This window comes from Engraulis encrasicolus, chromosome 5, assembly GCF_034702125.1.
Source record: "Engraulis encrasicolus isolate BLACKSEA-1 chromosome 5, IST_EnEncr_1.0, whole genome shotgun sequence".
Classification (NCBI taxonomy): domain Eukaryota; kingdom Metazoa; phylum Chordata; class Actinopteri; order Clupeiformes; family Engraulidae; genus Engraulis; species Engraulis encrasicolus.
In genome coordinates, this window is record NC_085861.1 from 16,718,223 (window position 1) to 16,744,468 (window position 26,246).

General features: G+C 46.3%; 1 protein-coding gene across 1 annotated transcript in view; it reads right to left on the reverse strand.

Moving 5' to 3' along the window:
- iglon5 (IgLON family member 5) overlaps window positions 1-20,383 on the reverse strand; it is a 353,983-nt gene extending 333,600 nt beyond the window's left edge. The window contains exon 1 of the mRNA XM_063198012.1: window positions 19,717-20,383. Within this exon, the coding sequence (XP_063054082.1) occupies window positions 19,717-19,777 (61 nt within the window). The 5' untranslated portion in view covers window positions 19,778-20,383. The remainder of the gene's footprint in view (window positions 1-19,716) is intronic.
- Between the last annotated feature and the right edge of the window lie 5,863 nt (window positions 20,384-26,246).

Here is a 26,246-nt window from a genome sequence, read left to right on the forward strand (position 1 = left end):
TGAGTCAGTGCCCCACAGGCGTACTGTAATAAAAAAATGTAGTTATAGCTGTAGTTATTACCGTAGTTATAGCCTAGTCATGTTTATAGATTCCGTAGATTACAATGCATTTCTTAACTTATGGAAATATTGTTTGCTTTATTTTAATGTGCATTAGCTATTCAATTTGTTCAAAGATGTATTTTGTTTTTGCAATTCTTTTCCTGCCAATAAGCCACGCCCCCCCTCGCACCCCCTTGGGGTCCCCGGCCCCTACTTTGAAAACCGGTGAGTTAGTGGGGAAGCGGGGGAGGGGGGGTTAGAGTGTGGAGGTGACGGTGGGCTGTCAAGGTGCCAGGTGACTAAGACACATTGAAAGCTAATGGAGAGGAAAACGCGGCAATTACTTCCTCCATCCAACATCCTTTGTATCCTCAGCCACCAGTACGGAGAAAAATCTCCCCGCTCGCTTGCATTGCCCCCCTAATAGTGCATCAATTGTGATACTCTACCACAAGGGCCGCTGGCAGCTGTTAGCCAGACCCGGGACAAAGCCATCTGAAAGGGCCCCCCATCTCCATCCAGAACATACCAGCAGGGAGGTCGACAAGGGGTCAGTTGTCCCGGTCCCTAGAAATGGGTCCCCATGTCATTGTATGTATTAGGTGGGGGCCCCTTTCAGAAGACTTTGTCCCGGGCCCTTGTCAGCAGCCCTGTATACCAGTACAATGAAATGCTAACCTAATTTTCTCTCTCCCTGGGCCCAGGACAACTGGCCCCTTTGTCCCCCACCCTTGTTGGCTTTCCTGTGCGTGTACGCCGCAGTAGGCAGATATAGCTCTGAGACTAAGCAGCTAAGTAGCAACGTCATGTATATTTCATATTTCCATACACTCTGGAGTTCTCAAACGAGTTCAATTATGGGTGGGGAGGAGGGAAAAAAAAACACATCAAAAGCTCCATCTGTGATGCTTTGCTCGGCTATTGTCTGTCTGTGCAACAGGTCAGCTGGTGTAGTCAACTGCCATTGGCACACAAATGGATGACACATGCAGACACATGCATGCACGCGCTCAGGCACGCACACCCACACGCATAAACACACACACACACACACACACACACACACACACACACACACACACACACACACACACACACACACACACACACACACACACACACACACACAAAAAAACACACACACACACACACAATCACATACAAACACAAGCGTGCACACACACACAGACACACAGACACACACATGCACGCACGCGCGCACACATACACACACACACACACACACACACACACACACACACACACACACACACACACACACACACACACACACACACACACACACACACACACACACACACACACACACACATTTGCACATTTATTCAGTATGGTTTGCGTGAGCAACAGGTCTGTGGCTCTAACTGCCTGGAAACCGACTAATTAAATGCCGGCACCACCTGTCTTGTCACAAGGTCGTTGCCGGGGAAGTAGAGACCCCGTCTGTTTTTCCTCTCCTCTCCTCTCCTCTCCTCTCCTCTCCTCTCCTCCACTCTCCTCTCCTTTCCTCTCCCCCACTCTCCTCTCCTCACCTCTCTTCTCTTCTCCTCTCCTAGCCTCTTCTCCTCTCCTCTCCTCTGTCTTCTCCTATACCCTCTCCTCTCCTCTCTTCCCCTCCACTCTCCTCTCTTCTCCTCCACTCTCCTCCTCTACTCTCCTTTCCTCGCTGCCACTCTCCACTCCTCTCTTCCACCCTCCTCTCCTCTCCCCTCCACCCTCCTCTCCTCTCTCTCCTTCTCTCCTCTCCTCCCCTATACCCTTTCCTCTCCTCTCCCTTCCCTTCCTCTCCTCTCCTCCCCTTTCCTCTCCTCTCCCCTCCTCTCCTCTCCTACCTTCTCCTCTCCTCCACTCTCCTCTTCTCCTCCACCCTCCTCTTATATCCTCTCCTCTCCTCTCCTCTCTCTTCCCCTCTCTCTCCTCTCCTACCCTCTCTCATCTCCTCTCCTCTTCTCTGCTCTCCTCTCCTCTCCTTTCCTCTCCTCCTCTCCTCTCACCTCCTCTCCTCTCCTCATCTCCTCCCCCACTCCACAGATAAGGATCACCACAGCATTATCACATGATGATGGTAATCATTATTATCAACGGAATAATTACGACTAATAGAGTGTCTATTATGGCATAATGTGGCATGTTGGGCACTGTGTGAGTGTGTGTGTGTTGGGGACTGTGTGTGTGTGTGTGTGTGTGTGTGTGTGTGTGTGTGTGTGTGTGTGTGTGTGTGTGTGTGTGTGTGTGTGTGTGTGTGTGTGTGTGTGTGTGTGTGTGTGTGTGTGCGTGCGTGCGTGTGTATGTGCGTGTGTGTGTGTGTGTGTGTGTGTGTGTGTGTGTGTGTGTGTGTGTGTGTGTGTGTGTGTGTGTGTGTGTGTGCGCTTACGCATGTGTGTGTGTGTGTTAAGGTTTCAGGTTAGCAGATTTACTGGAAGAAAATGACCTTGTCAGCGACAACTATTTTTAACCAGCCCCTCCGTGTGGTAGGCCTTTTACGTAATTTGTCTGGCTTAGGTTTTGTTTTGACATGGTCTTCACAGGTAGACAGTCTATAGCACCTAGCCAATCAACCAACAGAGGGTGTGTTTGGGAGTGATGGCCTTGACATTACAATATACGGTATTTCAATTTCAACGCATAGGAATGCTAATAGCCAACTACCTACAAATTCCACAATGACAAGAAGTTACCTAGCAACTAGGTACACTTTGATGTTAAAATATTGATGGGCTTTTTTTAAATGAAGAGACGACAGGAAACCATTAGGAGAGAGACGGGGATGAATTTTGGAAACACCCTCGGGCCAGAATCAAACCCGGGTCTCGGGCGTGTACTGTTTGAGCCATTCTGTTTGAGCCATGGTCAAGGTAAACTGTATATTACGGCTCGACCTGGTGTCACCCTACCTGCCTGGTTATTCCTCAAACTACGTGTAGTGCAGTAACGTGGTACAGGATGTGTGAGATATACTAATGTTGTGTTGCATGTGCTGTGAGCCCAAAGAAGGAACATTAGCATTGGCTTACCGAGGCGACGCGTCTGTGGATACGGCTAGCCCCCGCATTGGCTCTGGTTGCCGGCTAGCCCAAGCGATGTTTTGTCTAGTGCGTTCCCAAAAGAAGGAGTAGGTCCACTTTTCTTCTTCCCTTTTCTTAACTCCCCGTTCTTCCAATACGTTCAGGTCCAACCGTAGTCCCGTGGCAGTCGACAGCCTCTCACCCTGCCTCTGCTTCCGGTGTCACCATTCTCCCCACACCTGTGCACCTCCACCCCTTATATGGGCGGTCCAACCCAAAACCAATGCAATCCTCCCCTTGGGCTGAGTCAGGTGTGTCATTATGATCGTGTAGTGTATATCTACGTGCACTTGACCTTTCCCTGACATCTTCCATCGTAACACTGTAACACTTTCAAAGCTTGGGGAAGAAGTTCTCAATGTCAAATCTCCTTTAGGATATTAGGTGTTGTACAAGGGGGTGGTTTGCATATGACCCACTAATCAACACCTCTAACAAAAAAGCGAGAGTGAGACCATACGGAAATAACAAAAATAACTTGCAAGATCCCTCTTCCAAAATGCTATAAAATGCTATGCCATTTAAATGTTTTTATCTATCTTTAAGACGGCACCAAAAACACAAACAAAGGGAGATAATAATAATTAACATGTTTATTAATTTTGAAAATGGATTTATAGAACTTTGGAAACAAGCTCTGCTATCGTGCTGTGAAATGTGATCACGTCTGAGGTGCAAAAGTTTCTGAAAGGCACAACTCCTCTGCACTGCTTGCGCAATTAGTAGGTAATTAAATTTCAAGAGTCTCGTCTAGCTGAGGAGGTAATGCAAATTAAAATGAGCGAGTAAAGTAACAAGAAGGAACAGTAGTGTACCAGGTGTACTAATGCTTTCTGAAACTGCAACTCTCAACTAAAGTGCACCTTTAGTCAATAAAAGGGATAACTGTTCTCAGTTACTGTTTTGAAAATTTACGTTGTCGTTGTACAATTAAAATGAGGAAATGAGGTAACGTGATTTGTATAAACGCTGTACTTCATACAAATGCAGCCACCTTTTTTATATGCATGTTTCTCCACCCTATCCCATCCAGCCAAACCACCCCTACTCACCCTCCAAATCTGCCCCTATGAACTCTAATGCCTTGTTCAGACCAAGAGTGACATATGCTAACGGAGCAACAGAAGTCTTTATTTCTGTATGGAGGGCACGCGACCAGCGATACCAGAATTCGCCAAGGGGGAAGCGAACTGAACGACGAGAGCGAATTTTAACTATTAAAGTCAAGCTAATCTTATGGTAATGAGCTGTGACGCTGTGACGCGGTTTGGCGAAAACCAATTGGAATATTCATCAAGGAATGTCCCAGGTTGTCAAGCAAAAGCCGTTATGTGATTAGCTAAATCAAACATGTCAATGCTGCGTCCAGAACGAATGCAGCGAAAGGCAAAAACTCTTCTGCTACCTCCGCTACCAGGCAGCGTAGTTCACTCTTGGTCTGAACGAGGCATAAAGGGAGCAAATGCTGCCACTCGTATAATCTTAACCATACAGTAGCCACAGCCAAGAGCAAGCAGGCATTACACCCAGTGTTGCCAGATTGGGCGGGTGCACGCCCAATTGGGCTACTTTTGACAAGCGTCTGCGGGTAAAAACGGGAAAAATTGGCCATTTGGCGTTTTCTTCAGCCTTTTGGGCCCATAGAAGTCAATGTAATTTGTTGAATTTGGCCGGAATTTAGCGCATTTTGGCGGTTTTTGAGAGCATTTTGGACGGGATTTGGCCAGACACATCTGGCAACACTGATTACACCTGCAGAGAGGGTAATACGTTTTGATTCCCCACCTTCAATCAAGTAAAAGACTTGATAAGGGGTGTCTGGCCAACAAGCTTTTTCGCTGTGTTCTTTGTACCGTTAAAATACGACATACTTGCTGGAAATTTACACAATTCACATAAAAGTCCACATACGGTACCTGAGTGTGCATAACTGACAACCATGTTTTGAACACCAGTGTCTTGCAGTCTTAAAGCATGGGCTAGCAGTTGATGGGGTCGCAGCTGGGCCTATTTACTATTTGCTGAAAACACTCAAGTACATCATAACAACATTCCTATGACATTACCGAGAGCCTTATCCAACAGATTAACCCCTTCAGACACGGCTTTATTCATTTGTTGTTACCAGTATGGCAATGACCAAGTCGTAGTACATTACTAAAGGGCCTGTGTTGTGTAATAGTATTGTAGTGCTATGGTAGTTAAATTTCAATGACTATTACAGCGTGCCACTGGAGGTATGGTGTGCATTAAGGGGCTATGGCATGGCCATTACTATTTTGATGACAGTAAGGTTATAACATAGGCTCTATGCTAAGGGGTTAAAGCATGGTGAGAGCAAAATCATGCTTTGAACAACAGTGTCATGCAGCCTTAAAGCATGGCGAGAACGATGGGCTAGCAGTTGATGGATGGGACCAAAATCTGAAGTAGGTCTGAGTCCCCTCATTGCTTACTAACACTCTCTTCCAGGGTTGCCAAATGTGACTGATTATTTCAAGCCAAATAAATGCTTTAAAACCACCTCAAGACACTCAATTCGAACTAAATTTTATTGCTTTATATATATAGTCATGCATTTACATTAAACAAATCTTGCCACAATACAGCAGATGATCGTCCTAAACGGCGCAATTGGGCAGGAAATGTCCCAATCTGGCAACCCTCTGTCCATTGTCCCCTGAGACTTAGTCTGTCCCCAGACACTTCTCTTTTCTCACCTCTGTGACGGGCTGTGTGCAGAGTCTGCATTTTGTCCCGTGTGACCACATCGACGATTGACAATCACTTTCAGATCTTTCTAAAACCAGAGGTTCTCAAACTTTTTTGAACAAGCACCCCCTTAACCATAAGCCTCCCAACGGCCTCCTTGCCTCATCGCAAGCCTGCCAATGCCCCCCCTAGTATTCAAAAAATAAAATAAGACGAATATAGACTTCATCCCTCTTAACGACCCCCACCCCACCCCTCCATCGCTTGGGGGGCTGTAGAGCCCCCGTTGAGAAACGCTAGCATAGAGCGAGAACAATCATTCCTAACACCACCCATCTCTGTAATGTGTCTACTGAGACACACCAACAAACCAAAACCTCTTTCAGCCGAAAATCGACCGTCACATAATTATTCCCAAGGGGGGCTTGATTGAACACTTAGTGGGATTAAAGCAGTGGCGGCTGGTAGTCTGTCAAACAGGGGAGGCTGTTCAATTACAATATGTCCAGAACGCAAAAAAAAAGGGGGGGGGGGTGTCAATTTTGACACACATCTTACATTGGTCCTGAGCCACATATGGCCTCACACACTAAATGACTCTTGTTGAAACAAATTTGCTAATCATTAATCATTATCCCCCTTGTAGCCTATTCAAATAGGGATTTTTTTTTTAAATTATTATTATCATCATTAGGCCTACCTCCGCCACATAATGATGTGATTGAGTTTGCCTTCGTTGTTCATTACTTGGTGCACGGCTTAACTTACCACTAGAGGTCGCAAAATCTTTAATTATTTAGGCTACCAGACATTGCCAATACTGCAATACACAGTAGGAAACGGGACTTGACAGTTAACCAGTTGATCAGACACCACGAAAGCTCAAAAGAAACGGTTGTTCTTCCCTACCTTTTTCACCAAGTCAATATTAGGCAGTGCTCTGCTCTGCTCCTTGATATTAATTTTCTCCTCATAAGGACGACTGGAATTCGCCAGAATTTAATCCACAATGCTTGGCATTTTGCATAGCTCTCTAGCTTTCTTGCAAGCTAGCTCTAATAAAAAGTAGGCAACCTCAACTTTTGAATTGGGAGATTAAAAAGGATAAGGACTTGCCACTATTAAGACTTTATTCGCAACACTAGGTTTACAAGAATATGTACACAAAACTGGAGTTCACCGCAATGAATAGCTTCCTCACTGGTTACCACGACGAAACTTCTTCTCAGTCAAATTAATAACATATCCGCTTTTCAAACTACTGTAGCCTACTGACACGGGGTTCACCCAATCACAAGTCGGAGCCTCAGTCTCCGGTCCCTCCCCCCCGCTCTCTCTTCTCCATTCACTCCCAGTGAGGCTCAGTCTCAAAATCAAAAAAATGTTCACGGCAATAGCCAATGACCGTTTAGCATTTTGCCATTGAAAATGCGTACAATTCCACATGCCATTGAAGTCCATTGAGACTCGACTCGCTTGCGTTGTCATGAGCGGAGAAAAAAACTCGTGCGAGCCTCGGGATCTTATTACAGATTGGTTAAATCTCTAAATTGAGCACATGCATTTTATATGGAGCTGGGTCTGAAATAGCAATGTTATTAAGTCGTGTAAAGCATTAGTTTACATACTATTCTCGTGATTTTGGACAGGAGGCGGCGCCTCCCTTGTACTCAATGAGGAATCGCCTCTGGATTAAAGGGTACTGAAGAAGACATATTCAGAAACAACAGCGGTGGGGGGGGGGGGGGGGGGGGGGGGCGGAGGGGGGAGGGGGGAGGAGAAGGGGAGCGGGGTGAACCCACCTGGTTGTGTTGAGATATGCAAAACAAGTTGTTGTTTGTAAAAACAAACAAAAAAGTGTACTAATGAGGATGCAGAATGAAAAATAAACAAAATGCACTAACGGAAATTAAAAATGGAAATACATTCTAAGTTTGAAGTCAGTTGTTCTAATTCTACAAACAAACCCACAGCCATGGGAGAGCGTTGCATCTTTTTTTTTACCTTCAAAAAGTAATTGAAGAAGAAACTACGGTATCCTTTTTTATTGGCCTAAATCATTCCTACAAATTGGGGAAAACAGCTAATGCAGTTCCCCCCAAAATACCTAAAAATGTTTTAGGCAGTCATTGATCCTGGAAATTCACATCAGCTTTAATTTTAGACAATAACCATTTGCAATGGCAACACAATCACACATTTCAACTAACATAAACATATCGTTGGTGTTGTTCTCTTGTGTCTTTTTGTGATTCTGCAACATGCAACCCTGCAACTCTGAAACGAATTTCTCCCTGGTGGAGACTAATGAAGAAACCTAACCTTACCTAACCGTCCCTTTTCCATACAATGACTATCGTTTTCAGTGTTCTAATAATGACATAGAAACCTAGTCTGATTACCATTGACTATCAAATCTCTTCGAGACCAAGAGCATAATAATTAACGCTTCCCAAACTGCATGGTTGACCCCCCTCCCTAGGTTTGCTACTGGTTGACTGGTTTCCGACAAAGTGGGCGGAGTTCCCAATTTTTCGGGAGATCAGAAACTATATTAACATTGCTCTTGGTCTGACTGGAATTAACGCCAGATGTGTTGCATCCCTAGGAGGGCATGGCCTGGCTAATAGAAACCATCCATTGTGCTTGTAATCAACATGTCTACACCAGAACTCCACGATACATGTGAGTGAGCAAGAGGAACCCTGTCAAGGCTTACCTCGCTTCCTGTTTGTTCATAAATCATTAAAACGTCAGCATCCAAGGCCAGGCAAGCATGGAAGCATGCAAGTATCCAAGCATGGAGCATGTGTGTGCACTATGTACAGTGTGTGTGTGAGTGCGTGCGTGCGCGTGTGTGTGTGTGTGTGTGTGTGTGTGTGTGTGTGTGTGTGTGTGTGCGTGCCTGCGTGCCTGCCTGCCGGTGTGTGTGCGTGCGTTTGTGTGTGTGTGCGTGTGTGTGTGTGCGTGTGTGTGTTCATGCATGCGTGCGTGCTTGCAAACTCTCTCCCCATGCAGTGCTAGTCCACCATAACTCTTTCATGCTGTGCAATGGACCAAAGGCACAGTGATCTTCTCCGCTCTCTCCACATGTGAATTATTTGTGGAACTGGTTACCAAGAACATCACACAGGCACTCACTCTTTCTCCACATCTCTTCAGTCATGGGTAAGCGGTTAGGGCGTCAGACTTACAGCCCGAAGTTTGCCGGTTCGACTCTCGACCCGCAGGTTGGTTGGGGGAGTAATTAACCAGTGCTCTTCCCCATCCTCCTCCATGACTGAGGTACCCTGAGCATGGTACCGTCCCACCGCACTGCTCCCCATGGGGCGCCATTGGGGGCTGCCCCCTTGCACGGGTGAGGCATAAATGCAATTTCGTTGTGTGCAGTGTGCAGTGAACACAATGTCAATCGGAGTTGGAGTTTCCCAGGGCGGGCTTTTCATCCACATGTTTTCATCACACTGTGGCAGCTTATCTGGGGCCTCCACCCCAAGCGCTGGGTGGATAGATATTTCACAATCGAACACTCAGCACAATGTGTTCCTCTTTCTCAGCATGTTTCGCAATATTTAAATTTAGAACAGCACACAGACACTCACATTATTTCCCTTCACATTTTTCAGTTCCACCCTTTAACCCCCCAATCGCTGTGAAAGTCAGGACCTCCACTCGAAATGCCGGACCAAAGTTCTCCAAGCACGCAGATAGGCAGGGCCACTGGCAACTTTAGCCTGGCCCGGGACAAAGCCATCCGAAAAGCCACTCCACTCAATACAATCAATGTAAAGGGGAGCATCCCCAACCCCCTTCCTGGGCCTGGGACAACTGACCCCTTTGACCCTCCTGCCTGTCGGCTTCCCTGCACAAGCAGCTTCCTTGCATCATCTCAGGATAATGTGGTGCTCTCATGCAACACGTCTGCCAGTACACAAAACTCTTTCTGTTTCTGATTTCCAAGATAAGATCACATAGATAGAGGCTCGCTAGCGAACACAGTAAGAGCTCCCCCATCTTTGAAGTGAAGTGACTCCCATTGTCAATGTCATTGTGACACAACATTAATGTCTCAAAACAAAACTGCATTCATGCTTCACGCCGTGAAGAGGGGCAGCCCCCATTGGGATCAGTGCAGCGGGACGGTACCATGCTCAGGGTGCCTCAATCATGGAGGAGGATAGGGGACAGCATTGGTTAATTACCCCCCCCACCAACCTGGCGGGTCAGGAGTTAAACCGGCAACTTTTGGGCTACAAGTCTGACGCCCTAACTGCTCATGCATGACTGCCCCGGCCTATCAGGCTTGGAACCCAAGCCTCCATAGTACAAACCGGGTGCTCTGGCCACTACACCAAACAGCCAAGACAGTCAGAGCACAGTCACAACTCCACACAACTTCTTTTAACTTTTACACATTTCTTAAATTCTTCTCTTTTCAATGACTATATGGCTGTGAGAGCCAGGGCCTTGACTCTCAAATTCCCAACGCTGGACTGATATTCTTTAGGCAAGAACGAGCACATATGCGCAGACACACACACACACACACACACACACACACACACACACACACACACACACACACACACACACACACACACACACACACACACACACACACATGCACGTATACACACATGACACACACACACACACACACACACACACACACACACACACACACACACACACACACACACACAGAGCCACAGCAGTGTGGAAACCTTCTTTCAGCTTGATCCACTCACTGAAACACGTCTCCCAATACAAAAATCTCACGAAAATACAAAAAAACTACTTCAGCAATTGCAGAGTAGACACGACAGCAGCCTTGAAACAGACCTGAGAGATGAATTAGTGGCAGGAGTTAAAAAGTTTAGAATAAATACCTCTCTCAAAAGAGGCTAAGATTAACATGAATATACATAAGTCTGGAGACTGTGAGTGTTTGAAAAGCTTTAAAAATCCCCTGAAAGGAACTCCGTAAACCCTCCGTGATCCCTCTTACATGGCCAGTTCACCTCTGAAGATGATAAAAACAGTAAATGCTAACCTACACACACTTCATCTTTTATGACTGATAATCAACAGAAACACTATAGAGCATCATAGAGCATGGAGCATCAACTTGACCTACAACAGCATCAAGACACCATTTCATTCGTAAAGTGCATTTGCAGTTCATGGCAAAGCAGAATAAAAGTTCTCTCTGAGTGTAGGAATTATGGGTACTTTTTCTTTGAGTCAAAGCCCATTATAAGCAACCGTCTCCAAACCATATCTCATTGCTGTCGGCTTTATGATAGTACCACAGCAAGAGTACAAGAAAACATGACTTAGGAGACATACATACTAAGCATTTATTTAATCTGTGATGGATTTTTTTTCTCCTTCCATCTCCTTTGCCTAACACACATTTCTATGCAGGGCCACTGACAGCTTTTTCCAGGCCCAGCACAAAGTCATCTGAACCCCCCCAAACCCAATACATACAGTACATGTAGGCTACAATCTAACAAAACCCTAATGTTTGGGGCCCCTCTCTCCCTGGGGCTGGGACAACGGACCCTTTTGTCCCCCCACACTGCTGGATTCACCGTTTCTAGCTGTCATAACTCTCTGGTACTCTCTGCAGCTCTTCTTCTCCCCTGCAGCAAGTAACACACGGACGGACAGGTGCAGCCAGGCTGCCCCCACGCCGTGCTGTGGAGCGGAGATAACGTGCTAACCTTATTCCGACTCTGCATGTTTGCCACCCACCTTTCCGTTGCCATGGTTATTGATCATGCTGTCTGTTTTGTAACTAATAGCCAGTCAGTGTTGCCAGATTGCGCGGTTTCTCGCCCAACTGAGCTGCTTAGGATGGCCGTCTGCTGGTAAAAAAAAATGGCACTCGGGCAAGTTTTTCTGCTATATTTTGGCCAAAGAAATCAATAGAATTGGGCGGGATTTGGTGCTTCCAGGCGGGTTTTGGAGTATTTTTTTGGGCTGGAAATTATCAGTCTCATCTGGCAACCCTGTAGCCAGCCTCATCGTGGCCTTCATCAAGTGCTTTTTCAACACAACTGCTGGAGTGTCAGGATTAGACACTACCTGATTAAGTGCTGATTTCCTGGAAGAGACAGTGGAATATCTGTTGTTTTTTTAAGTGAAGTGAAGTGAAAGCCCACCATTGTCATTGTGACACAGCACTCCACATCACACAAGTGCACACTGCACACGAAACACAACTAAATTGCATTTATGCCTCAAAGGGCACCCCAAGGGAGCAGCCCGGTGGGATGGTACCGTGCTCAGGGTACCTCAGTTATGGAGGAGGATAGGGAAGAGCGCTGGTTTAATACTCCCCCCACCAACCTGGTGGGTCGAGAGTCGAACCAGAAATCTTTGGGCTACAAGTCTGATGCCCTAACCGCTTACCATGACTGCCCATTCTGGTCATTAACTCTTCATGATCACCTATGGCCTTTAAAATGGTCGTTCTACAGTACGTAATTATAAGATGCCCAGTCCTATGCCTTAACAGTAATAACTTCATGCTCCGTGTCTGTGTCTTATCTTCGCTCTAGGCTAATTCACATGCTGTCACATGCTGTTTTCAATTTCGCACAGTAGGAGAATAGGATACCAATGGGAAAATATCCACAGGGAAAGACATGCATGGCCAATAATCACAAATTGGTCAAGGAATTGTACTGTAGATGACAAAGATATATTACATTGAGGCGCTCATTTCATTAGATTTTTTTTTTAAGTACAGCCTGTCATTTTAAAACAATGCAATTTACACTGTGTAAATAATTTACTTTCTGGAAGGGGAACAACATTTTGAGGTGCTTTGATCACATCCCGGTAGCAACAAGAAATTCAAGGCACACACGTGTGTGTGTGTGTGTGTGTGTGTGTGTGTGTGTGTGTGTGTGTGTGTGTGTGTGTGTGTGTGTGTGTGTGTGTGTGTTTCTGTGTGTCTGTGTGTGTGTGTGTGTGTGTGTGTGTGTGTGTGTGTGTGTGTGTGTGTGTGTGTGTGTGTGTGTGTGTGTGTGTGTGTGTGCATTTGCAAAATAAGAGTTTATGCAAGCAGCCGCAGTACACATTATATGGATCTGCTAAATGACTGTCATTTTAAAACAATGCAATTTACACTGTGTAAATGATTAACATTCTGAAAGGGGAACAGCATTTTGAGGTGCTCTGATTCCAGTAGCACAAGCATAGCACATCCCGGTAGCAACAAGAAATTTAAGGCAGAGATGATATTCTTGCCTCTGACATGTTCCTGCAACCTCAGATGCGCTTAATCATAGGAACACAAGGGACACAACTGCACAACTGCACACCACCTGGGGCTCTTGCGTTCCACCAGTGGTGTGTACAGTAGACTACAGAGCACTTGCAGATACACATGCTGTAAATGGGGACAAATGTGGAATGGGTATGTGTATACTAGAATGTGTATAAACATCATTCTATTCCATTCTATTCCATAAACACTGGCTCAGCCTACTGTATACACTGTAGTAGCATCGAGAATGTTTCTTATTCAACCTCCTCCTAGCCTGAGCACAAAAGCAACATAGTGGCAGTATTGTATACTGACAAGGAAGGAGAAAAAAATCTGTTACAGTAAAGAAAATATGGAAAAACATCCCGTACTGTATGCACTGTATAATGCATCTGAGAGGTCTGAGAAGTCTGAAAGGTCGCACTGGGTCTCCCATCCTGTGTCTCCTTGTCTGTGCATAACGGTGTGTGTGTGTGTCTGTGTGCTTGTGTGCGTGTGCATTTGCAAATAAGAGTTTATGCAAGCAGCTGCAAGACACATACTCCCAGCTAAGGCTGCACGATTATGGAAAAAATCATAATCACGATTATTTGGGTCTAAATCATAATCACGATTATTAATCAAGATTATTGTTTTTTGCTTTTTTTTCCCCAAAATTATAACAAAATTAAATATAACCAAGAATGAATTGTATACGGGATGAGCAAAATAAAATTAATTGTAGTAATTATGTAAAAGGTAATAGCATGGAACTTAGGTGAACAGATTTCTGGTCGGAAATGCCAGCCTGTCATTATGTTCTGGCTTCAAGGACGCTCTCGAAGGTAGGTCACTATTGCCACGATTAAATCACGATTAATCACGATTTTCGATTATTTTCGATTAATTGTGCAGCCCTACTCCCAGCGTATATCTTTGTGTATCTTTGCCTGTGCATAACGTCTTTCTGTGTTTGTGTGAGTGTGTGTGTGTGTGTGTGCGTGTGTGCGTGCGCGTGTGTGTGTATGTGCGTGCATGCATGAATGCTTGTGTGCGTGTGTATTTGCAAATAAGAGTTTATGCAAGCAGCCGCAAGACGCATACTCCCAGTGTATATCTTTGTGTATCTTTGCCTGTGCATAAGGGCGTTTTGTGTGTGTGTGTGTGTGTGTGTGTGTGTGTGTGTGTGTGTGTGTGTGTGTGTGTGTGTGTGTGTGTGTGTGTGTGTGTGTGTGTGTGTGTGTGTGTGTGTGTTTGTGTGTGTGTGTGTGTGTGTGTGTGTGTGTGTGTGTGTGTGTGTGTGTGTGCGTGCGTGCGTCTGTGTGTGTATTTGCAAAATAAGAGTTTATGCAAGCAGCCGCAGTACACATTATATGGATCTGCTAAATGACTGTATAGGGTAGATAATAGAACAACACCCAGTAGGATACTAAATCCATTTTTGTCAGATGGAGTTACGCTAAGACTTATGAGTCCGATTTTCCTGGAGCACTTTGTAGTTATACTAAAGACTGTTCTTATGCAAAACCCACCCTTACAATTCCACTCCAATGAACACAGTGGGGGCTCCACTGCCCTTACGACACACACATGCACACACACGCACACACACACGCGCGCAGGCACGCACACACACACACACACACACACACACACACACACACACACACACACACACACACACACACACACGCACAGGCTGCCCTACCAGTCTTTCTTTTTTTCTTTCTGTCTTTTCTTCTTTCTTTCTTTCTTTCTTTCTTTCTTTCTTTCTTTCTTTCTGTCTTTCTTTCTGCCTCTTCTCCTTCATCTCTTATGCTCCCACACTCCTACACAGGGAAGTGGACTGGGGGGGGGGGGGGGGGGGGTGCGGGCAAAAGGGTCAGTTGTCCCGTGCCCAGGGAGACAGGGGGCCCAGAATCGAGTCCTCATTCCATTATATGCATTGGGTCATCATAGGCCCTTTTAGTTGATTTTGTCCCGGGTCTGCTCAAAGCTGTCAGCAGCCCTGCTCTCTCACACACACACCCTCTGTGATAGTTCAGCTGTCCATCTGTCAGACAATCTTTTTTGTCTGTGTTCCAGTCAAAATGAGGCTGGAGATGTAAGTAAATGTCTGACAGTTCAAAATCAACACAGGAAATGAGGTCAGCGGAGGTACCAAGGTGTGAGACCTTTCAGATCCGTGTTGAGAATGTTTTCCCTCCTCCTTATCTAAACTGACCTTTTTGGATTTGATGATAGGTCTTTGGACAGCATAAGTCCATGGTGATTGCGGTGCTTTGTACTGTACATCAAGGCAGGTTTTTGACGGGCCAGTCAGTGAAATTCGACAGTTTCTAACGTGCCTATAATACTGCACCGTATGTGCCTTCCTGCATCCCCTCTGTCCCCCGACCGCCCCTCACATTCAGTCGAGGTGAAACGGCACTACATTCTCCTAGCATAAACCTTAGTGTAGTGTAGTGTGTGTATGTGAGTGTGTGCGTGCATGCATGTGTGTGTGCGCGCATGCGTGTGCGCATGTGTGCTGAGTGTGTGTGTGTGTGTCCGTGTGTCTGCAATCACTGTCATCTTCAGAGAGAGAGAGGGGGAGAGAGAGACTGAGAAACAAGACTGAGACACTGAGAGAGACAGAGAGAGATCAAGAGACACATAATGAAGTTGTGTTATGGTGAAGTAATAGAGGGCTAAGTGGATGGAGATGCAATATGTTGTGGTGTGGATAAGTAGTGGGGATCTAGGATGTATTATGTTGAGTCGTACTGGGGGAAAGGGGATGGGGTCTGTTATGTTGAAGTCGTACTGGGGTAAGATGATGTGGTGTGTTATTGTGACGTCGTACTGGGGTAAGATGATGTGGTGTGTTACCGCAGAAATACACCTACCGCGACAAGAGCGAGGCGAGCGTCGGAAGTAATTGACTTTGTATTGAGTCGCGCGACAAAAGCGATTCTGGAGACTAGAGCGAATTGCGCAACGAGCGCAACAGTTTGAAGTTGAAATCCTTTCAACTTTCTATGACGCGGTTCGGTGACAAGCCTCGACAGTCAATGACTGTATAGAGGTCAGTGACCACAGCCAATGGGAATGTTTGAATGCTTTGCCTTCTGCTTGTAACGGACATACTGTAGTCGCTTCAATCGCGAGTATTGCTCTGTCACTTGAATCGCATCACGCCTGGTCTATTCGTGCGGTTATGGGGTAGGGATGGAGGAGAGGAGTATGGGCTGTATTATGGGGAAGCTGTATTGGGGTAATGGGATGGGCTGTATGATGGTGTAGTGATGGAGCGGTAAGGGGATGAAATGTATTATGGGGTAGTGATGGGGGAGTGAAGGGAATGGGAGTGGGATGGTGTTGAGTAGAAGGGGGTGGAGGTGCTGTGGTGGTGGTGTGTGTGTACGGGGGGGGGGTGTGTTACGACAGTAGGGGGTGTTATGAGAGTAGGGGTTGTTATGGTGTTATGACAGAGCAGTAAAGGGGTTGTTGACAGTGTTATGATGTTATGGTGGAGAAGGCTAGAGAGAGGTAATGGGATAGCGAAATAGGAAGGACAGGGGGTAATGGGGCAGCGGTCCAGAGATGGGTGTTATGTTAGATGTTGGAGCACATGGTAAAGCATGTTCAGTGTTAATTGAACACTTTGAGTGCGCTGTGGGACCAAATACACTAGAGGATGTTACATTGACTCTCAAAGTGCAAATTTAACACTACAAGATGTAGTGTGTAGTGGAGGCATGGATGCGGGCGGGGTGTAATGGGGGAGGGTGTGTGTGTGTGTGTGTGTGTGTGTGGGGGGGGGTATTGTGATGTCGACCTGTAAGTCAACCGGGGCATGTGTGATGGTGGAAGGGCATATACAGTACATGTATGTCTGGTAGGAGCTGCAACAGGGCTGTGTATGACTTGTACACAGTAAACTGTTAATCAAGATAGGCTATTACAGTATATTGGCCCCTAGGGTATGTGATATGGTGGTGTTGAGGGGAAGGGGATGGGGTGGAGTGTTAATCTAACTGTATGTGCTGAATTAACACTGCTGAAAGTAGTCTGTAGCATGGTAGAGGGGTATGGGCAGCGCTCGAGTTGTATACAGGGATGAGAGGGGATGCCATCCCCCCAACAATGAAAATTGTCTAAAATCATCCCCCTCAATGAAAATGGTCAAAAATCATCCCCCTGTAAAACATGCTTACCTTCTTCACATATTGTGTTAAAATTACACTTTCTAACAACTACATTTTCATTTTTTTCTCAATGAGAAACCCCCTCACCCCCAATAATCACAATCAATCTCTGACCATCCCCCCTGGTTTGATTTTACAACTCGACCACTGGGTATGGGGATGGTATGTTGAGAGCACTGTGAAGTTGAGGTGGTTAGTGGATAGGGGGAGGGGATGGGAGGGAGAGGGGATGAGGGGAAAGGGGGAAAAGCTGGAGAGGGGGTAAGAGGACAGGGATGCCTGGAACAGAACGGCGGGACCACTCACACTGATCTGATAAGACACATGTTGGACCATCCTGGACCTGGCAGGCCAGCGGGAGAGAGGGGGGGGTGCTCTCTCTCTCTCTCTCTCTCTCTCTCTCTCTCTCTCTCTCTCTCTCTCTCTCTCTCTCTCTCTCTCTCTCTCTCTCTGGAGGGGCATGTGGGGGGGGGGTGAAGGGATGGGGTAAGTGAATTAAATTGAAAATCTGGTACTGGGGAGACAGCTTGAAAACAGCAAGAGGAGAGGAAGCACACACCAGAGCGCACGCGCACACACACACACACGCACACACACACACACACACACACACACACACACACACACACACACACACACTGTTAAAATGGCCCAAAGCTCAGAGTGGCAGACACCAATTTTACCTGCCCTAAAAGTGTCTTCTGCCTATTGTGCACAAAAGCCTAAAATTGTTCACATATTTCGTTTTTTTCCTCCAGAAGGTTTTTCTTAGCTTGAGAGCTCTCCGTGTGAGTAGGAATGACTAGAAGACCTGTCTGCAATGCACATTATATTCCTCTCCAAAATGCCAAACCATTTCATAAAGCCTCTCCTGACAACTCGCCATTGCTTTTCTTCTCTGAGACAATCCACTTAAATGTGAAACACACGCACGCACGCACACACGCACGCTCGCACACACACACACACACACACACACACACACACACACACACACACACACACACACACACACACACACACACACACACACACACACACACACACACAGCTTCTGTAGACGGCTTGCTATAAAGCGATGCTTGCTCTGCTTTGAAAAAAAAAAAAGAATCCCACGGTAATACGTGCTTTGTGTCTGCTCACAGTGAGCGGCAGATTAACGCCAGCAAATTAAAGCTCTGGCAGTTGTGTAACTGATAAAATGTTAATGGCTGGTGTTTAGATATGGGAGGGAATTCAGCGCACCCACACGTTCACGGAACACCACAGCAGTGCCACAGAGGTGAGCGGTGATGAATAAATACCGTGGCTATGCCTACAGTACCGTGCCGGCTCGAGGACCTCTGAATATTAATTGGACGTGAACCTAAAACGGCACTATTTAATCTGATTGGCCTACCTACACAGTGGGGTTTCGGTATACTGAAATGGTAAAACTTTCCTCCACTTCATAGCATAATGGAGGGGAAAAGGCACAGAGCATTATCTCTCCACCAACATATTTTCTGCAAAAAGGCATACCCAAATGCCCCATAATTCGTTTGAATATGTCCGAGAGAGATGCGCAATTATCCCACACAAAAGATGTGAATTCACTTCGCCTCACAGAGACCTGGCATATGTAGGCTACAGCAACATACAGGTAGGTATGCGCATGGTGTTCCACGCTTTATTCTAATTCCACTCAGCCCGCGCGCACCGCCGAGATAAATATGCCTACCGGAGTGTACCGAGTGTGTTTGCCATATGAAGGCAAGGGAGAGCTGTCATTTACAGTCATTTAAACACTGAACACGGACCATACCGTAGCCTAGTACATATATTCTTCAAGGAAAACATGTACAACATAAAGGCTATCTTATATTTGCTTTATCCAAGACCGACAAACACAGACGCGCAGAGACGTGACAAAGTGGTCCAGGATGCTGCGTTAAGGAATGCGCCTCCTCGTTGTGCTTTTGACAACCCTTCCCTTCCCCCCCAGTCCGACTGCTCCAGCAAGTAGCCCACTTGCAAACAAGCACCCGCGCCTGCCTGACGTCTGAATTTTCCATTGGGGTTCATATTAATATGCTGAGGATGTACGGTGTGGGACAGCGGGGGGAGAGGGGGGGGCTGTGTTCGGCAAACAGGCAGCGGAAGATGCTTATGTGCACACACACACACACACCACACCACATATACCGACACGCTCTAGCACACTGTCAGCCACGCACATTGAGCAAAACAAACCCCCTAGATTCAGACCGACACACACATGATTCATGGAAAGGTAGATCCCCAGCATGCGGTCACCACCACACCACTGCACTGCATTAGTATTCAACTCCAGCGCCGGAGCAGGAGCAGAGCACGGAGGGATAGATGCATGAAACACGTCCTCTGGCGAGTCCGTATCAAAGTGAAGGAATGTAGGCTAACTCACCTTCCCACAGCATCAGCAGCAGCACGCATGCCAGCGCGTTTCGCAAGACGAGGCAGCTCATATTGATCTTCGATGTATTTCTTTCCTTTCCTTTACACGAAATCTTGTTGTTGCTGTAGTCCGTCCCTTCCGTGGAGTGAAATGATTCGTCACAAGTCTTTTTTCCCCTCTGTTGTTGTTGTTGTTGATGTTGTTTCTGTCGTCTATTTCAGCGAGGGATATTGGTTATTATCACAAACACATCCAATAATCGTGTGAGATCCGTCTCTGGCAAGATGCGACTGTACCCTTGTTCTGTCACCCCTTAATGACCCTCTTCCAAAAAAGGAGTGATGAAGAAGAAGAAGAAGAAGAAGAAGAGGAGAAGACACCCACAACACGGCACTGCCAGCTGGTGTTTTTAAGACCCGATGAAGGGCTGCCAAAGGACACTGAAATCCCGGTATACACAAACACAAGTATTTCCACGGCGTGATCTGACAGGATCAATAATTGCACATAGAGGATTTCCCCCCTCTTTAGAACACTGAAAACAGAGCTGTAAAACAACTTCTTCTTTGTGAAATGGCTCTCTCAGGGTGAGAGAGAAAGCCTGCTCATTTAGTTTGCTGTCCTCGTCCAGTGAGTGTAGTGCCTTTTGTCTAAAGGTACGGGTTGCACTCAGTACCGCGTCTGAGGACCAAATGCATCATTCTACAAGGCAACTAACGGGGAGCGTAAAAGCAAACTTTGACAGGCAGCTCAAGGAGACACGTTCTCTACCAATCATGAGATCCAAGGAAGGGGGCGGCAGAGTAAGGAGCCGAGACATCCAATCAGAAGCGCCGGATGAGAGAAATGGGCGGGGTATGAGAGGCGAGAAACTACGCGGTAATAATATGCTGTGATTTATAGCATGCCTCGTGCTACTGCAGTACTCGCTGAAAACGATGTAGTTGGGACGGATTGAATCATACTGGATGGACGATTGGAGGTCTCCCCCATCCCATCCCATCCTTCCCTCGTGTTTGCGCGCGCGTTCGGAGACTGCACAGCAGACGATTTCACTTGGACCAACGTATGCATGCAATACCATGACATGCACGCACACAATGATTGTAAATTCATATTTGTGCTCACTGCAGCAATAATAAGAATTTAAACAAATTTGGCTTGTACTGATTGTTTGAAATGCCTTTAACATAGGCTATAATATATACTACAATCTATAGGCTTACTACTATATATATTTCCGGTATATATAATATATAGCCTATATAGACTATAATGTTCCTGCTCTCATGCATATTCATTGATTGTCAAGGCAAGGTCAGTGACTTCACAGAGCTCTCCTCTAATCAGCACTTGACTGTCAGCTGTCTGGCAGTGAGGATGGATGACAGGGTGAGTGGAGAGAAGGACTGATGGAGCTTAACTGAATAACAATAAGTTATTTTAGCCAGGAGACAAGACATGCACATGCAGGGCTTCTTTGGCTCACCAGTCTTTCGTTCATTCCACAGCACACCAATAGGCAAACACACACACACACACACACACACACACACACACACACACACACACACACACACACACACACACACACACACACACACACACACACACACACACACACATAAACACAGACACACAGACACTGATAGGCCACCAACCACACATACACATGCACACACACACACACCACCTCATAATACATTTTCGGTTACTTCAGAATGACACTTACACCGAGAGTTGACAGATGATATTAAAGGAACACAGAGCATCAAATGGCATATATGAGTATACCGACAGCATGACACAAACTCGTCACGAAACCACCAGGCTTTGGATTAAATTAGACTCAACTGTCTTGTCACTACACATGTCCCACCAAACAGCACACAGCACAAGGCAGAAAAATGTATTGTATTATACATCATCCCCCCAACACACAAGACTGCACCACAACATGAACAGTCTGCTGATGCATTGGTACTGTAATGAACGCCCCCCCCCCCAAAAAAAAAATCCTCAACAGCCACTCAACATACGGTGGTATAAAGCATCAGCGATAGGCTACCCAGCATGCCCCGGAACAGAAGTGCCCCTAAGCCACTACAGAGATACAGAGAGAGGGAGAGAGCCAGGACGCTGTCACTCGCGGCAAACACCACCAGGTCTGGCTGCTGAAGCCCGGCTGAAGCCAGTGAGGGCAAGCAGAAGAGCCCCTGGGAGGGGAGGCTGGCAGGGCTAGGGAGGGCCAGAAATCAGGCCGGGCATCCTCAGGCATGACCGGTCCGCCAGGCATTGACAGAGACCAGGGGTGGGGAATCTATAATGGTTTGGGGGCCATTTACAGTAAGGCCCCTGAGGCCATCTTATCCGGCCCCCGATGTATTTTAATGCCCTGCAGTTTCACATAAAATACGGTTACGTTTTTGTACAGAAATCTTAAGAATTACATTTGCAATACAATTACGATATATTTCCAGGGGAACCTAAGTGATGATGGAGTGTGTGGTAAAGGTTAGGACGACTTTATAAAATTTGAAGTGACCCTCAAACAAAAATGGTTACCCACCCCTGACAGAGACAATGAAACCTGTGTGATTTTAGCCATCTACTACAAGCTATTTTGACCACAACAGCCACAATGAATATCTAAATCTGATTCGGAGAGGTGTGCTGCAACAACATAAGAACTGATACCACTACAGTACACTGAGGGGAGGACCAGGCCAATATCATCAACAGTCCACTGGGCAAATGCCCTGTTTGCCCAAAGGCCAATCCAGTAGTGGAGGCTGGGTATTCGGTAGGATGCCAAGCCTAGCCATGCCATGCCAAGCACAGCAGAGCACAGCACAGCACAATCAGCACGGGGGGTGGGGGGTGGACATCCTCCTCTTCCCTCCCAGCGAGGCAGCAGCAAAACCAGAAGGCAGCAGAGGAGGGTGGTCTTCGTCCTCCAGGCCTGCTGAGGTGAGAGAGGGTGGTGTGCAGTAGAGGACCCGTTTGGCTAGATAGAGACTGCGTCCTCATAAGAGTTACCAGCAGCAGAGGAGGGTGGTCTTCGTCCTCCAGGCCTGCTGAGGTGAGAGAGGGTGGTGTGTGGAGGACATGTTTGGCTGCATGGAGACTGGCCTCATGAGAGGGGCTATCATTCGCTGGGGAGGAGGGTGGGCGCTTAGCGGTCTTGACAGGCTGCTCAGTGTGCGGGACCCTTATGACTGCACGACTGCAAGACTGTGTACAGGGCCGCTGACAGCTTTCACTGGGCCCAGGACATAGTCATCGGAAAGGGCCCCCTGCCCAATACATGCAATGTAATGGGGACCCAATTATGGGGGCCCTATCTCCCTGCCCCCCTCCCCCCCCTGTCAGTAGACCTGACAGTGTAGGCCATCTTTTTGAGTGGCTGCATGTTGTCTCCTGTGTTGTCTGAAGGTTGCATGGTTCCTCTAGCCTGGTCCTGACCATCCCATAATACTACCATTTCATTTCGTATTCATGGTCTAGAAGTTGTGTGATCTGACGCGATTGCAGGAAGCGGGAAGTTTGCACTCTGTTATGGTTTGAAATGATTGGACAGCTCTCACCCAATCGCCGACAGTTACTCCACAACAACATAGCGCAGACCAGAGCCATTGGCGCATTGCTACCGATCTGGCACTCCAGCAAGGCCAGACTACCGTAGTGGAGTCAATCCTTTGGCGGAAGTACGTAGGATGGCTCGCGAGGCTAGGTTTAAACCCTTAGTACAGAGCCCACGTTATAACCTTACTGTCTCTGAAATTGTAATGGCTATGTCTTAATCTGTTATTTTAAGGCTCTCAGTAATGTCATAGCAATTTTGCTATAGTGTACCGTAGTTGAGTATTTTCAGCAAGTAGTGAATAGGCCCGCTGGTGGCATCATCTGCATTAAGAGGCTACAGGTGCACTGTGCACATTTTTGTTATTTATTTACAGAATTTATTCTGTCCATTCTGAAATGTTACCTTTTCCACAAATACTTACCCCCACCACCATATTCTTAATATTCATTATGACTGGGAAAAATAGCATTTTTCATACATGAAAAGGGGATCTTCTCTATGGTCTGCCATTTTGAATCTCCAGAAATAGATATTTTCAGCTGCAAATTATACTATACTTTGGTCACAGTAGTAAATATTTGTTTACCGTTTAGTAAATATTCATGAAAAGATTAAAGTTGGCAATAGGACAAACCTTTTAGTGCTATGTAAAACATGTAAGAACTGTAGCTGATATAGAAGTCTGCAGGGATAAATACTTGCACACTACATTGTAGTTTCTGGTTCAACAACTTACTGTATCTCCTCTTTGGTGTCTGTCATCAGGGTTGCCGACAGCTTTGGCCGGGCCCAGGACAAAGTCATCTGAAAGTGCCCCCCTCCCAATACATACAGTTAAATGTAATGGACCCAATGCTGGGGCCCTTCTCTCTCTGGGCCTGGGACACCCGATCCCTTTGTCTCCCCTGTCGGCTTTTCCCTGCCTGTCTGATCCTCCTGATACCTGGAGTAGAGGGAGCCCAGTGTGAGATGAAGCTGCTCTCCTCTGCTCTGCTCTGCTCTGCTCTTAAGGCTGGATAGATGGTGGTGCTGTCAGGGTCGACACATTAGCCCAGACGGATGAACTATTCACTTCTGGATTCACTGGATTCACTGATGGATGACTCACTGACTATTCACTGCTTTTACTCTCAGCTGGGCCAAAACATGAAGGCTGAGGGGCAAACGCCTCCGAACATGATGTGTCACTTTTACATTGCACATTACATTAGGCAACATTGCCTTTAGCAGACGCTTTATAACCAAAGCAAGGACATGACAATCGAGGATATAATCATAGCCAACATCACTAGCAGATACAAAGTGCACAGGAGATATACAGAACAACAAGTGCAGATGCAAAGAAGAGTTATTTATTTTATTTATTTTTTAAGTAAAGGATTTTCCGATAAACTGGGGCTGTTCCTGCGATGGTTTTGTAGGCAAGGGTCAAGGCCTTGTGCTTGATCCGGCGGCGATCAGTAGCCAGTGCAACTCAATTAATAGAGGAGTAACTTGATTCCCTTTGGGTTGATTGAATACCAAACTTCCCGCTGCATTCTGGACCATCTGCAGTGGTTTTAGCGTCACTTATGTCAAGTCAGGTGAAGTCGGTCAGGTAACACTTTCTATGAAAATAATGTTTAGACGGCTCTACAAACATTTTCACAAAAGGCTGAATATTGTGTTGGCCTATGTGAGATGTACATTTGCCATATTCTTACGGCATTGTCAGGCTATGCCATAAAAAGCCATACGCTACCAAATTAAAGCATGTTATTCGCTATCAAGTTTTGCTGCCTTTTAAATGTAGGCAAAATGGTTATTATGAATTCATACACACCTTGTTGAACTTCATGGAGGCATTGTTACTGTACATTTCCTGAACACGTTCATCATACGGAACATTGTAATTCATGCTGTTTGAAACAGAACAGAAAATGCTGCCATCAATCCTTATCACATTGAAATTATTTTTGTCTGTACAGTACAAGGACAGCGTTGAACAGAACACAATAACAAGGCATACACAGAGGACAGCATGAACTCCGCAAAATAACATCCAGCAACTTTTTGAACGATGTTGCCAAGCAACAATACACGGTAATGTTGTTTATGAACTTTTATATCTCTTACCACAATACTGGCGCATTTTCAAAGCAGAACTTAGATCAGCAGCAGACAGGTTTCACAGTCATGCCATTTGAAGAATGTTCAAAACCACTCGCTCAAGATGTTTTCCATCTACTTTGCTGTTAAAGTTGCCCCTTGTACTATCAACACATTAAGAGGAAATCTCTCTCTCTCTCTCTCTCTCTTTCTCCCTCTCTCTCTCTCCCGCTCTCTCTACTTAAGAAGTCCACAACACAGGACACCACATCTATTTCTCTCTCTCTCTCTCTCTCTCTCTCTCTCTCTCTCTCTCTCTCTCTCTCTCTCTCTCTCTCTCTCTCTCCTTTTCTCTCTGTCTCTCTCTGACTCTCTGTCTCTCTCTCTCTCTCTCTCTCTCTCTCTCTCTCTCTCTCTCTCTCTCTCTCTCTCCTTTTCTCTCTGTCTCTCTCTGACTCTCTGTCTCTCTCTTTTTCTCTCTCTCTCCCTCTCTCTCTCTCCATCTCTCTCCTGCTGGGTCCTTCTGACATCATCAGGAAAGATGTGTCAGTCGCACAGTTGCGATGCCTCCCCCTTGATGGCCAACCAGCTGGACCCTTCTCTAAGCTCTGTACACGCACACACACACACGCACGCACATGCACACACACGCACGCACACACACATACACACGCACGCACATGCACACGCACACGCACACACATATACACGCATGCACATGCACACACACGCACGCACACACACAGACACACACATGCACAAATGTACACACACACGCATGCGCACGCACGCACGCACACACACACACACACACACACACACACACACACACACACACACACACACACACACACACACACACACA